This window comes from Mandrillus leucophaeus, unplaced genomic scaffold (assembly GCF_000951045.1).
Source record: "Mandrillus leucophaeus isolate KB7577 unplaced genomic scaffold, Mleu.le_1.0 Scaffold78, whole genome shotgun sequence".
Classification (NCBI taxonomy): domain Eukaryota; kingdom Metazoa; phylum Chordata; class Mammalia; order Primates; family Cercopithecidae; genus Mandrillus; species Mandrillus leucophaeus.
In genome coordinates this window covers 832,761-844,650 of record NW_012108474.1, presented here as the reverse complement: position 1 = coordinate 844,650, position 11,890 = coordinate 832,761, and the positions used below count along the sequence as shown (strand labels likewise).

The window sequence follows — 11,890 nt, the reverse complement described above, 5'->3', positions numbered from 1 at the left end:
GGCGTCGCCCTTCAGTGGGGCGCTGCAGCTGACGGACCTGGATGACTTCATCGGGCCGTCTCAGGTGGGCCGGCCTGGGCGGGCGGGGGCGAGGCTGCGCTCGGTGCCCTCTCGCGCGGAGGGAAATTGTTCTGCGCCCCACTTCCTCCCCTGAGGAATGAGATCCGAATCCTGGGAGCCCGGTGGGGGCCGTCGGGGTCTCTATCGACCCCGGCGCGGGGCCTTAGACACTGCGGCCCGCTTCTTACCAACAGGGAAACTGAGGCTAGGGAGGACGGCGACCCCCAGCCCGCTCCTGTGCCCCACACTGTCCGGGCGGGCTGCGTGGGAGGGTCCAGCGGTCGCTGGCTGGCGCCCACCTGCCCAACCCAGGGAGGCAGCGGAGGCGGCTCCCACCCGTCCCTAACTCTAACCCGACCCCTGGGTCGCAGCTGGAGCGCGGCGAGGCCCGGATCGGGGCCTCCTCCCCTGCACGGGCGCCCTGTCAGGCCTCAGGACCCCCAAGCCACAGCCTTTGTATCCGCATAAACAGGCGCGGTGGGGACCCCACCTCAGTTGAGGGCAGTGGGGGCGGCCCGCTAGACGCCCCGCAATGGCTCCTCAGTGAAGCTGTCCTTGACGTCGCCCAGGTGGGCCGGACAGCTATCCTTGAACCCGGGAGGCTGCAGGCGCCCTTATCTGGGTGCGCCTGCCTGTCCATGTCCAACAGCTCCGCGGGGCCAGGGCTGAGCAGGGCGAGAGGCGGGCTGGGAGGCGGCTTTCTGGGCTGACACGGTTCTCAAGGAGAAGGGAGAGAAATGAACTTGTTTCCCGGGCACTGGGCAGGAGGTGATCTCCAAACAGATCCAAGCACACGTCCTCTCGATGGGCAGTGTAACCCTCTGGCCTCTGTGGTAGTCACGCCCCCGTTCACGTGAAGGGTAAAGGTCAGTGTTGGTGGTCTCCGCGGGTGGGTAGTTTGCAGGCGCCATTAGCACTGGCTTTCGTGCACACTGGGACCTTCAGTGCCCCAGGATGTTGGGAACCCGTTCCCTGAGGTGACAGCAGGGGGACAGGAAGAAGACGGTGGGACCAGCCTCAGTCCCTGAGTGTATGGCTGCGGCAGAGCCTTCATGCCATGTGGCTGGGCAGCCATTCTTGAGACCTGGCCTCCCAGGGAGCCTCTGCCGACTCACAGGCCCTGACTTGGGGTCTCTTCCTGATCTAGGAATGCATCAAGCCTGTCAAAGTGGAAAAAAGACCGGGAAGTGGCGTGGCCAAGATTCGCATAGAAGATGACGGGAGCTACTTCCAAGTTAACCAAGTAAGGCACAGGAGGCTGCCCCACCATCTCTCCTGCCTGGCTGGTCCGAAACACTTTTTTCTCTGCTTCCTCCCAGCTCGGAGCGGTGACGCTGAAACGCTCCACGTCTTACCAGCCCTTTTCCACTGGTCGAATTCACCTGCCATCTGGGAGGCTGGGGGTCAGGGTGCCTTGGGCAGGTGAATGAGCAGCACCCAGGCCAAACAACAAGCTTGGTCTGCTCAGCAGAAGGGCTCTTTTGCAGAGATGGTAGATCCTGTCTGCCTGTTCCCCCTAGTTCTAACCATGTAAGATTTTCTAGTTCAGACCCCTTATTCTTAAAAAATAGTACTTCCTCTCTAAGTGATAAAATCCCGATGAAACTGTTAAAATTCAGGCCAGGCGTGGTGGCTCACGCTTGTATTCCCAGCACTTTGGGAGGCCAGGGCAGGGGGTGGATCACCTGAGGTCAGGAGAATCGCTTGAACCCGGGACATAGGGACTGCAGTGAACTGAGACTGTTCCACTGCACTCCAGCCTGAGAGACAGAGACTCCATCTCAAAAAAATAAAGAAACTGTTAAAATTCACCTGACTTTCTGCCATTTGAACTCTAAAAAACACCTGCCTGATCTCATGAACCACTGCACCGAGACGATTTCCAGCCCAGCACTGGGGGCCTGGCCCACAAACGAAGGGAACCCCTGGAAGGTGCTGGGGTGCTGGTGGGCCCGGCTGTCGGTTTGTGCCTTTAGGCAGAACCAACGTAGGAATACAGGGAGAGCTCAGATTGTGACTTTGCATGACACACAGGCCTAGCAGAGAGCGGGGCTGTGAGGGGTTCCCACCCAGTAGCCTTGCTCCTCTGGCTGCGTTCCGGGCCACTGCAGCACCCCTGGTCCTGCTCAAACCATTCCTGCCTTTGCAGGAGGAGCTGGGGGAGCTCAAGCTTCGTGCATTTTGCATCTAAGAAAAGTGGCTAAGGGATGTCCCAGTGTCCCCACTGGAACACCTCGTTCCTGCATCTGTTTGGCCGAGCCTGACGATTGTTTCTGCCCTGCCAATGGGGGGCCAGGCTCCCAGCCTTCCTCCCTCTGCTCTCCTCTTCCCATCCCTTCGTCCTTTCCTTCTTTGTCCTCAGCTCTCCTGCCTCCTCCTTTCGGAGCCCACCTTCAGCTTTTTCCTGCCCCACAGCCCCGTGAGTGTGCACCGGGGCCAGCACCTGTCCAGGACCCCATGGGTGGGCGGGGTGGCAGCTGCTTTGCTGAGAAACCAGTGGCAAGCCTTATTCCTGTGATTCTGATGCACTAACCAAGTCATACCAAAAAGTAGACTTTGATGGCATTATGAAACTCTAGAACGTGTGTGTGCGTTTTTGTAATACATGTCTAATTTTTAAAAATTAAGCAGCACACAAGCCCAGCCAGCAGCCATGTTGGTTGTTGGTTATGAGCTGGACTCCACTATCCTCTGGCTCCATGTCCTCATGCAGAGGGGGCTCGCCGTGCGCACCGAGTTCTTCTCCCTTGTAGGACGGCGGGACCCGGAGGCTGGAGAAGGCCAAGGTCTCCCTAAACGACTGCCTGGCGTGCAGCGGCTGCATCACCTCTGCAGAGACCGTGCTTATCACCCAGCAGAGCCACGAAGAGCTGAAGAAGGTTCTAGATGCTAACAAAGTAAGTGGTGGGCGGCCGGAGGACTCTGCTTTAACCTGAAATCCACCCCAGCAGCCGAGGCATTTTGCCAAGGGCAGCTTGTGTGGTGCCGCCTGCAGGTGGCACCTGCCTTTCTGAGGCTTGGGATCTCGGTGATTTACCTGTCAGTTGGTGCCAGTGGTGAACGTGTCAGGCCCGGAACTTCAGGTTCTAAATATACATCAAAATGACACCCTTGCCGGGCGCAGTGGCTTGCGCCTGTAATCCCAGCACTTTGGGAGGCTGAGGCGGGTAGATCACCTGAGGTCAGGAGTTCAACACCACCCTGGCCAACATGGCAAAACCCCGTCTCTACTAAAAATACAAGAATTAGCCAGGTACGGTGGCGCACACCTGTAATCCCAGCTACTCGGGAGGCTGAGGCCGGAGAATCACTGACAGAAGTTGCAGTGAGCCAAGATCATGCCACTGCACTCCAGCCTGGGTGACAGAGCGAGACTCCATCCAGAAAAAAAATGATATCCTTGGCCAGGCACAGTGGTTCACACCTGTAATCCCACCTACCCAGGAGGCTAAGGCAGGAGAATCCCTTGAACCTGGGAGGCAGAGGTTGCCGTGAGCTCTGATCACAGCACTGCACTCCAGCCTGGGCAACAGAGCAAGACTCTGTGTGGGGAAAAAAAAAAAAAAAGACACTCTTGATAGAGCTGGCATGCCCTCTCCACAGCCGACGGCATCTCACCGGGCAGCTCTGGCCACCAGGAATCAGCATAAGGCCGGCAGAGTGAGCAGCGTCTTCCCCTTGCTTTGCAGATGGCGGCGCCCAGTCAGCAGAGGCTGGTTGTTGTCTCAGTCTCGCCACAGTCTAGAGCATCGCTGGCTGCGCGGTTTCAGCTGAATCCTACAGACACTGCCAGGAAATTAACCTCATTCTTTAAAAAAATAGGTAGGCTTTGAACCTGGGGTAACACTGCCACTCCACACCAAGGGGGCGTCTGAGTGAGCCCAGGCTCCTCGTGCCTCTGAGTCACTGACATGCCACCCAGCCCCGAACTTCAGTGCTACAGAAACTTTATTCCCTCTGTGACCTCAGCGTGAAGTTTTGATTTGACATTTGAGAGCAGCGCCTTCTCACAGAAACGTCTGCATTCTGACTGTGCACTTTCTGTAAGTTGGGGCTGACCAACTCCTTGTACTTTTTAGCTGATGATATTAAGGCACTGTCTCCGGGGCTCTGCTGGGTTCAGCTAAGGCCAGCTTCGGCGGACTTCGGTTGTGTGCCTGGAGCTGGGCTTGGGTGTCTTGAGAGCCCCCAGCTAACCAGGCTCCTGTGCCCGGTGGCTCACTGGGAATGAAGGGGCTGGACCTCATGGCTACTGTGTGCCTTTCACGGGTAACCGCCATGTCCAGTCCCTTCGTTCCCAGTGAGGCAGGGCTGTGTGCTTTGTACCCGGCAGACTGCCTGTCATCCAACTGTGTCCCGGGTCCCTCACATTGGAAACCTGTTGACACTGGCAGGTGCCCCATGGCTCTTGTCTGACCCACACCCACGTCCAGCTGGTGTCTGAGCAGTGCTCTGGCACTGGGAGCCTGACCTGTTGTCTCAGGGAAAACCTGGCCTGGGGCAGCCCGTGGTTCTCCAGGGGGAAGGTGTGGGTTTCGTCCCCACCGGAATAGGAAGCAAGTTCAAAGATTTTTACTTACAGATCACGGGCAGGTGGGGCACAGTGAGTCCGAAGGCCGTCCTCCGACCATGGGTTACACAAGGCAGGAATGACAGGTCAGGCAGAGAGAGAGGGACCCACGTGCTGGTGCCTCTGCTGGGGTCCAGGGCACGATCAGGCAGGTTTACCAAGCAGTTCTAATTGCTGGGCTTGGAGCCGGCGGGCCTGTCCCAGGAGTCCTGCTGTGTGTGAGGGGCGGCCACTGTGGCAGGTCTGCACACTCAGGGTCCGAGGGGCCAGTCCAGCAGGCCACGTCCAGCTGTGCCCTAGGGAGGGTCACCGGGAGCAGCGCACCTGGCAGTTCCCTGGACCAGCCGCGCTAAGGAGCTGGGAGGGTGGAGGACTGAGCTGCCGAGCGGTTGCCCTGCCTCTGGGGTGGGAAAGCAAGCCCTGCATTCGCAGGGGATGCCGAGGCAACGCGGCTTAAGGAGGTCCCCACAGTGGGGCCGGGGCTTTGGCACGGGAAGCGGGTGCCACACACGTCCCCCAGCAGCACCACGGTGGTCCACGCACAGGCGAGTACTCGTGTGGGCGTCCCGCGCGGGGTTAGCCAGGCACCCACCTTCACCTTCCAGGGGTGCACTTTGTCTTCGACACCGCCTTCTCAAGGCACTTCAGCCTCCTGGAGAGCCAGCGAGAGTTTGTGCGGCGATTCCGAGGACAGGCCGACTGCAGACAGGCCCTGCCCCTGCTGGCCTCCGCCTGCCCAGGTGTGCTCATGGTGCGGGTGGTGTGAGAGTCAAGTTCGAGTTAAGTTCAAATGTGCCATGATATGGACACGGATGACAAGGCGGGGCACAGGGAGTGGAGACGCAAGCTGGTTTCGCAGGACGGGTTAGAAATGTTGGCACAAATAGCCTTTTGTGGAGAAGGGGCTGCCCTCCCTTGGGAGCCACCCGCAGTCACCTCAGGTCCCTAGGCGGTGTTGCGTGCACGCCGAGCTCCACGTGGTGGCGGGGAGAACAGGAACGAGCACTCTTTAATGTCATCATGATCTCCTGTGTGAGCGGGCCCGCCTCCAGAATGTCGTGCTGCTGCCTGTGGGTGCGGGGGCCGCCGTGCGCCCCCGCCAGCCCTGTGTGCCCCTGTCGCCTCAGGCTGGATCTGCTATGCCGAGAAGACGCACGGCAGCTTCATCCTCCCCCACATCAGCACCGCCCGGTCCCCGCAGCAGGTCATGGGCTCCCTGGTCAAGGACTTCTTCGCCCAGCAGCAGGTAATGGCGTTTGGCCACCCCAGGCTCAGGCTGGGGAGCGGCCAGAAGTGACTATTCTGGCTGCTTGCCGCGAGGCTGCAGGAAACAGAGTCCTCGCCCTGGTGTGTGGCCTTCCCGAGCACACCTCCACCCTTGTTCCCTCCTAGTTCAGGCCATTCCTCTCCTGCCGGGCAGCACAGGGCCACGTTCTGATCCAAAGCTGCTCACTGCTCACGCAGAGGCAGCCAGGCCTGAGGCTGAGGGAGCAGGAGGCCCTCGGGCAGCCCCGGCCACCAGGTCCACAAGGGTGCCCAGTACGACCCCCACCTGAGGCCCAGCGGGATTGGAGCCTGACGACACTCAGCCAGTGGGGGGCGGGAGAGGGTGAGGGCGGCCCTGGTGGCGCCTGGGCCTGGAGCGCCCGTGTCCCTACAGCACCTCCCGCCTGAAAACACGGATTCTCACCTGGGGCTGGGGCTGGTGGGTTCCCCCGTGACATCCCTTTCCCGGGCTGGTGTGCGGCGAGAGGGCCTGAGCTATGGGAAGGCCACTTCTCCTCCTTTGGACTTGGCTGTTAGGGAGCGCAGGCACGCTGGGAACGGGTCAGTGTCGTTTTCTGTCACAGCCAGGGCCTGTCCTGTCCAGCGCACATCCGCAGCGCCAGCAGGAGGCTTCCTGGGAAATGGAGTGAGGCTCACGGTCCCTCGGGGTCCGGCCTGGCTGCAGGATGGCTGAGTTCCAGGTCACGCCTCGGCCACCATACTGCTGGGACTGGGGAGACGTGTGTTTGTTTTCCCTCGTAGCGCTTGACTCCTGACAAGATCTACCACGTCACGGTGATGCCCTGCTATGACAAAAAGCTGGAAGCCTCTAGACCCGACTTTTTCAACCAGGAGCACCAGACGCGGGACGTGGACTGTGTCCTCACAACAGGTGCGGTCATGCCGTGCGGCCCGGAGCCCTCGAGCCTCCTGGTCTGCTTCCTGAGCCCCAAGCACAGGTGGCGACTGCCCAGGATCCTGCTTGCGGGGGCTCTGGCTGGAGCCTGGGGGCTTGCACGCACGCGCGTACCCTCATCTCTGCCCTTGGAGCCAGGTGGACCCGTTTGCAGCTGGCCTGTCTCGGGGACCTGCGGCCAAGCGGCCCTCAGTAGTGCCTCCTTGCTGGCTCTGAAATGAGTCTTTGGAGGTGGGCAGAGATTGTCAAGTGCAGCCCCTTCAGCTCCCATTAGTCACCCCATTCCTGAGTGAAGCAGCCCCACAGTCTCCCCAACGTGAGGCAGAAAAGCAAACTGCGACCGGGCGCGGTGGCTCATGCCTGTAATCCCAGCACTTTGGGAGGCAGAGGCAGGTGGATCACGAGGTCAGGAGTTCAAGACTAGCCTGGCCGAGATGGTAAAACCCTGTATATACTAAAAATACGAAAATTAGCTGGGAGTAGTGGTAGCGCACCTGTAGTCCCCGCTACTCGGGAGGCTGAGGCAGGAGAATCACTTGATTCCCGGAGGACAGAGCTTGCAGTGAGCTGAGATCGCACCACTGCACTCCAGCCTGGGTGACAGAGTGAGACTCCGTCTCAAAAAAAAAAAAAAAGAAAAGAAAAGCAGACTGCCCAAGAGGCTGGACAGATGGACGCTGGGTGAGCAAAGTGTCCATCTGGGCAGGACCAGGTGGCCTCCAGAGGGGCTTCAGGAGTGACCAGGCCCGGCCTCCCTACCACGGGCTGGGGTGGACATGTGGGGCCTTCTGGGGCCAAAGTACAGACGGCTAGGGACGCAGGCGGCTAGGATGTTCTCTGACTTTGTTGCTGGGATCTCAGCTAAAGAGTGTCTGTGCTGCGGTTTCCTTGCAGGAGAAGTTTTCAGGTTGCTGGAGGAAGAGGAAGTCTCGCTCCCCGACCTGGAACCAGCCCCTCTGGACAGCCTGTACGTACGTCTGCCACCAAGAACTGTTATTTTAGCTTCTAACGCCGCCTCTGGGGATAGCATCCCCCTGCTCTGGGCTCGCCTCCCCACAGCCCATCTTGGCGACCTGTATTTACTCTATAAATCTGTACTTTCACCCCATATATCTACTACACCTCCACTCTATAAGCCCTCTATCCACTATTTCCACAGATCCACTGTACAGCTGCCCCAGCATTCACCTTTTAAGTTAAAGACTGAGAGAAATAATCTCTCTCTACAGTGAAATGCCTCAACTAGACACATCCACTTGACCTCCTGTTATTATATCCATGGTCTTTACATTCTTCCTCATCGTTCAACTAAAATTATTAAGCACAAATTACCATCTATTTACCCCACCAAAAATAATTAATATACAAAATCACAACAACCCTTGAGAATTAAAATGAACAAAAATCTATTCACCCCATTCATTGCCCCACCTCAGAAGTGGCTGAGTGGCCGGGCGCAGTGGCTCATGCCTGTCACCCCGGCACTTTGAGAGGCCGAGGTGGGCAGATCACCTGAGGTCAGGAGTTTGAGACAAGCCCGGTCAACATGGTGAAACCCTGTCTCTACTAAAAATACAAAATTTAGCCAGGGGCGGTGGTGGGCACCTGTAATCCCAGCTAGTTGGGAGGTTGAGGCATGAGAATTGCTTGAACCCAGAAGGTGGAGGTTGCAGTGAGACGAGATCGTGCCACTGCACTCCAGCCTGGGCAACAAAAGTGAAACTCCATCTCAAAAAAAAAAGAAAGAAAGAAATGGCGGGGCCCCTGTGATGGCCGGGGACACTGGAGCTGTTCCTCTGTGCCTGTGACTTGTCTCCCGCTTGGAAACGCAAACGCTCATGTGTGAGGGACACAGGCCCTGCTCCGGCGGTTGGCAGGCAGCAGCCCCAGCGGTGCTGAGGCCCCTCCCTCCTTGCCAGGTACAGCGGTGCCTCTGCAGAGGAGCCCACCAGCCATCGGGGAGGGGGCTCGGGGGGCTACCTGGAGCACGTGTTCCGGCACGCGGCCCGAGAGCTCTTTGGAATCCACGTGGCTGAGGTTACCTACAAACCCCTGAGGTCAGTGGGATGGGTAAGATCTCTGGGCAGAGCGACCACACAGCCCCCAGCCTTCCTTGGGCTGCTGCCTCACCCGGGGTCCTCCCACAGAGATGGGCTGGGTGGAGGATGGCCTGCAGGGTTTGGAGGGGACCCTGGGCCCAGGCAGGGCCCTCCTGGTGGGCTCAGGGTGAGACTTCACTTAAGCCCTCCAGGCCTCAGTCGGCCCATCGTGGGGGATGGTGACCCTGAGCCCGAGAGGCCAGCGTGGGCAAGGGTGGTGGGTGTCTGGCGCAGGGCATGCAACCACATCCCAGGCGGGAGGGCCAGGGCCTCACAGCCATCCCTGGGGAGGGAGGCCTGTTTTACAGACAGGGAGCCCAAAGCTGGAGGTGAGGTCCCCTCTGGACTCGTGGCAGTGAGCTTTCCGCCCTCTCTCCGTTCTTGTCCGTCCCCCTGCCCAAGAGAGAGGGAGAGAGCCCTGGGAGCTGCCCGGTCATGCCCTGAAGCCCAGCAGGCCTCCCCTTCCAGGTGGGCAGGAGCCTGGTGGGTGTGCCATGTAGACAAACCCCACCTGTGCCCCCCAGGAACAAGGACTTCCAGGAGGTGACCCTGGAGAAGGAGGGCCAGGTGCTGCTGCACTTCGCGATGGCGTACGGCTTCCGCAACATCCAGAACCTGGTGCAGAGGCTCAAACGCGGGCGCTGCCCCTACCACTACGTGGAGGTCATGGCCTGCCCCTCAGGTAGCTCCCGTGAGGGACAGGACACGAGGGCCCCTTCTGGGACCAGAGCTGTGGGCCACCACCTACCAGGCTGCGAGTGGGAGGAAGTGGGGCACAGAGGGGCCCGGTCACCTCCCTGCTCCCAGGTGGTCAGGAGGCTCCGCTGGGGCACAGGCTGTGACCCATGTGTCCCGTCTGCTCTCCCACAGGCTGCCTGAACGGCGGGGGCCAGCTCCAGGCCCCAGACAGGCCCAGCAGGGAGCTCCTCCAGCACGTGGAGAGACTGTACGGCATGGTCCGGGCTGAGATGCCCGAGGATGCGCCTGGGGTTCAGGAGCTATACACACGCTGGCTGCAGGGCACGGACTCGGAGCGTGCAGGCCGCCTGCTGCATACGCAGTACCACGCCGTGGAGAAGGCCAACACTGGCCTGGGCATCCGGTGGTAGGGGCTGCAGGACCAGGACTCCCAGGAGGCCATGCGTGTGCGTGACAGCGGAACCACATGCCCCAAGACCCCAGGGCTCCCCCAAAAACTGTGAGTGAGCTGCAGGGTGTGCTGGGACCCAAGCAGGAGCTAGGACTGGCCAGGACCCGCGGCTGCCCCGTCACCTCCAGTTGGGTGCCTCTGGGTTCCCCGCTGGCTCTGCCCAGGTGGGGTGGCCCAGGCAGCAGAAGGTCCCTGAGGTCCCACAGCCTGTTTCGTTGGCCCTGGGCCGAGGCCCACAGGTGCTGCCCTTGCTGTTGCTAGTCGGGCACCCAAGTGCTTGAGGGGCTTCAGCCTGTCTTGGGGTTGCCTGAGGAAGAGCAAGACGGGTTCCCACCCCTGACTTCTGGAGGCTTCCCCTGAAGCTCTGTGCAGAAGGTAGGAGACAGAGCTGGACCTGCAGGGGTGGTCCCATCACAACCCTGTGTGTAGACCCTGGCAAGAGGGAGTGCTGGGCCCCTAGAAAGCAGGGGTTACTGTTACGAGGCTGTGGTCCAAAGCAGGCCAAGTACGAAGCGGCAGCCATCACTAGCTGTGTCATCCCCCAGCCAGGTCCCTGCCAGGCCTGTCTCCCAGCGTCTGTCTAATAAAGGCACCCCCCCTCAACATGCCTATGAAACGGCTCCTCTCCTGGCACATCTGCCAACACAGAACGGCCTTTCGAAGCTTTATTTGTAGTTCAGAAGCCCCATGCGCCCCGCTTTCCAGAAACTCAGGTCTCGGGGCCCACACGGCCCCGCACAGTGGTCCTGTGTGTCCACCCAGGAAGCACAAGCCTGCCGAGGCGCACACTCCGAGGCTGCGCAAACGGCTGGCCAGGGCCTCAAAGAATGTTCCAGAAGTGGCCCTCGCGCGGGTCCACCTGGCCGAGGTCACGAGGAGGGACGCAGGCCCTAGCCCTGTGAGGGTCTGGATGGGTCACTCCTGTGGGGCTGCACTCAGGAGCCCCCACTGCAGCGCAAGGAGGGCCCGCGCCTGTGGCTGCCGCGGCTCGCCTGCCTGTTCGAAGCGCGCCCGCTCCTTGTAGAGCGCCTCCAGGACGTCAGCGGGGACCGCCTTGCCCGTGAACTTGCGCACCGGCTCCTCTCTGCAGGAAGGAGTGCAGTGAGACGCAGGGCCCACTGCCCACGCAGGAGGATGGTGCCGAGGGGCGGGGGCGGGCGGGAAGGCACTTAATAAGCAGCCTCCCCCAAGCCAAAGATGCTCACTCAGCCCAACACGCGGTCCCCAGATGCCTTCCTAAGGGTCCACGTGACGGTGGAGGCCCCGGGACGACAGCCATACTCACGCTACCCGCAGGAAGGGGTTGTAGAGGCGCTCCTCGCCCAGAGTCGACGGCACTGTGGGCACGTCATCCTCATCCCTCTTCTGGAGTGACCACAGGCCCTGGTCACCATTGGGCCTTCTCTGAAAGCCCCCCAAAGCCTGTGCCCCCCACCCTCTTGCCGAGGCCGGAAAGGGGCCGTGCCTTAGCCCAGGACAGCTTGGCTCTCACGTGGTCGTTGCATGGCTCTACTTTCTGCGCAAACTCCAAGTTGCTAAGCGTGTGCTCGTGGCCGCAGAACACCTTCTGGAGGAAGAGCGCTCGGTGAGCGCGCGGGGAAAATGCTCGCGCCGCTGGCCTGGCCTCCCCTCGCCGGCTGCCCTCAGGTGGGCATTCACTCTGCACCCCTGGCACAGTGCAAGTGCGGAGCGTGGGGCCTGTGCCCACGGGAGAGGAGGGGAGGGCCCAGGCCCGCTCACCGTCTCGGGGGGCAGGGTGTCCAGCTCGGCCAGGCTCTGGTACATCTGCTGGGCGCTGCCCTCCAGGCACGAGCCGCAGCCGGCCACCG

General features: G+C 60.6%; 2 protein-coding genes across 3 annotated transcripts; one reads left to right on the top strand and one right to left on the bottom strand.

Annotated features, from left to right (window-relative positions):
* On the top strand, positions 1 to 10,672 carry NARFL (nuclear prelamin A recognition factor-like). 2 transcript variants are annotated; one of them, XM_011966906.1, is made up of 12 exons: positions 1 to 64; positions 844 to 926; positions 1,208 to 1,303; positions 2,814 to 2,957; positions 3,750 to 3,882; positions 5,236 to 5,370; positions 5,758 to 5,876; positions 6,659 to 6,788; positions 7,707 to 7,779; positions 8,732 to 8,869; positions 9,436 to 9,593; positions 9,782 to 10,672. In XM_011966906.1, the coding sequence occupies exons 5-12, from the start codon at positions 3,750 to 3,752 to the stop codon at positions 10,018 to 10,020; spliced, it is 1,125 nt and encodes a 374-aa protein (XP_011822296.1). In that variant the 5' UTR covers positions 1 to 64; positions 844 to 926; positions 1,208 to 1,303; positions 2,814 to 2,957; the 3' UTR covers positions 10,021 to 10,672. The 2 variants fall into 2 exon arrangements, with proteins under 2 accessions (XP_011822296.1, XP_011822297.1); XM_011966907.1 differs by lacking the exon at positions 844 to 926 and having other exon boundaries at positions 7 to 64; positions 1,208 to 1,408.
* A 40-nt stretch (positions 10,673 to 10,712) lies between these two features.
* Positions 10,713 to 11,884, bottom strand: HAGHL (hydroxyacylglutathione hydrolase-like). Its single transcript, XM_011966905.1, has 4 exons — positions 11,802 to 11,884; positions 11,554 to 11,628; positions 11,347 to 11,426; positions 10,713 to 11,145 (listed from the first exon to the last, which is right to left on the bottom strand). The coding sequence occupies exons 1-4, from the start codon at positions 11,844 to 11,846 to the stop codon at positions 10,977 to 10,979; spliced, it is 369 nt and encodes a 122-aa protein (XP_011822295.1). The 5' UTR covers positions 11,847 to 11,884; the 3' UTR covers positions 10,713 to 10,976.
* Positions 11,885 to 11,890: the final 6 nt, after the last annotated feature.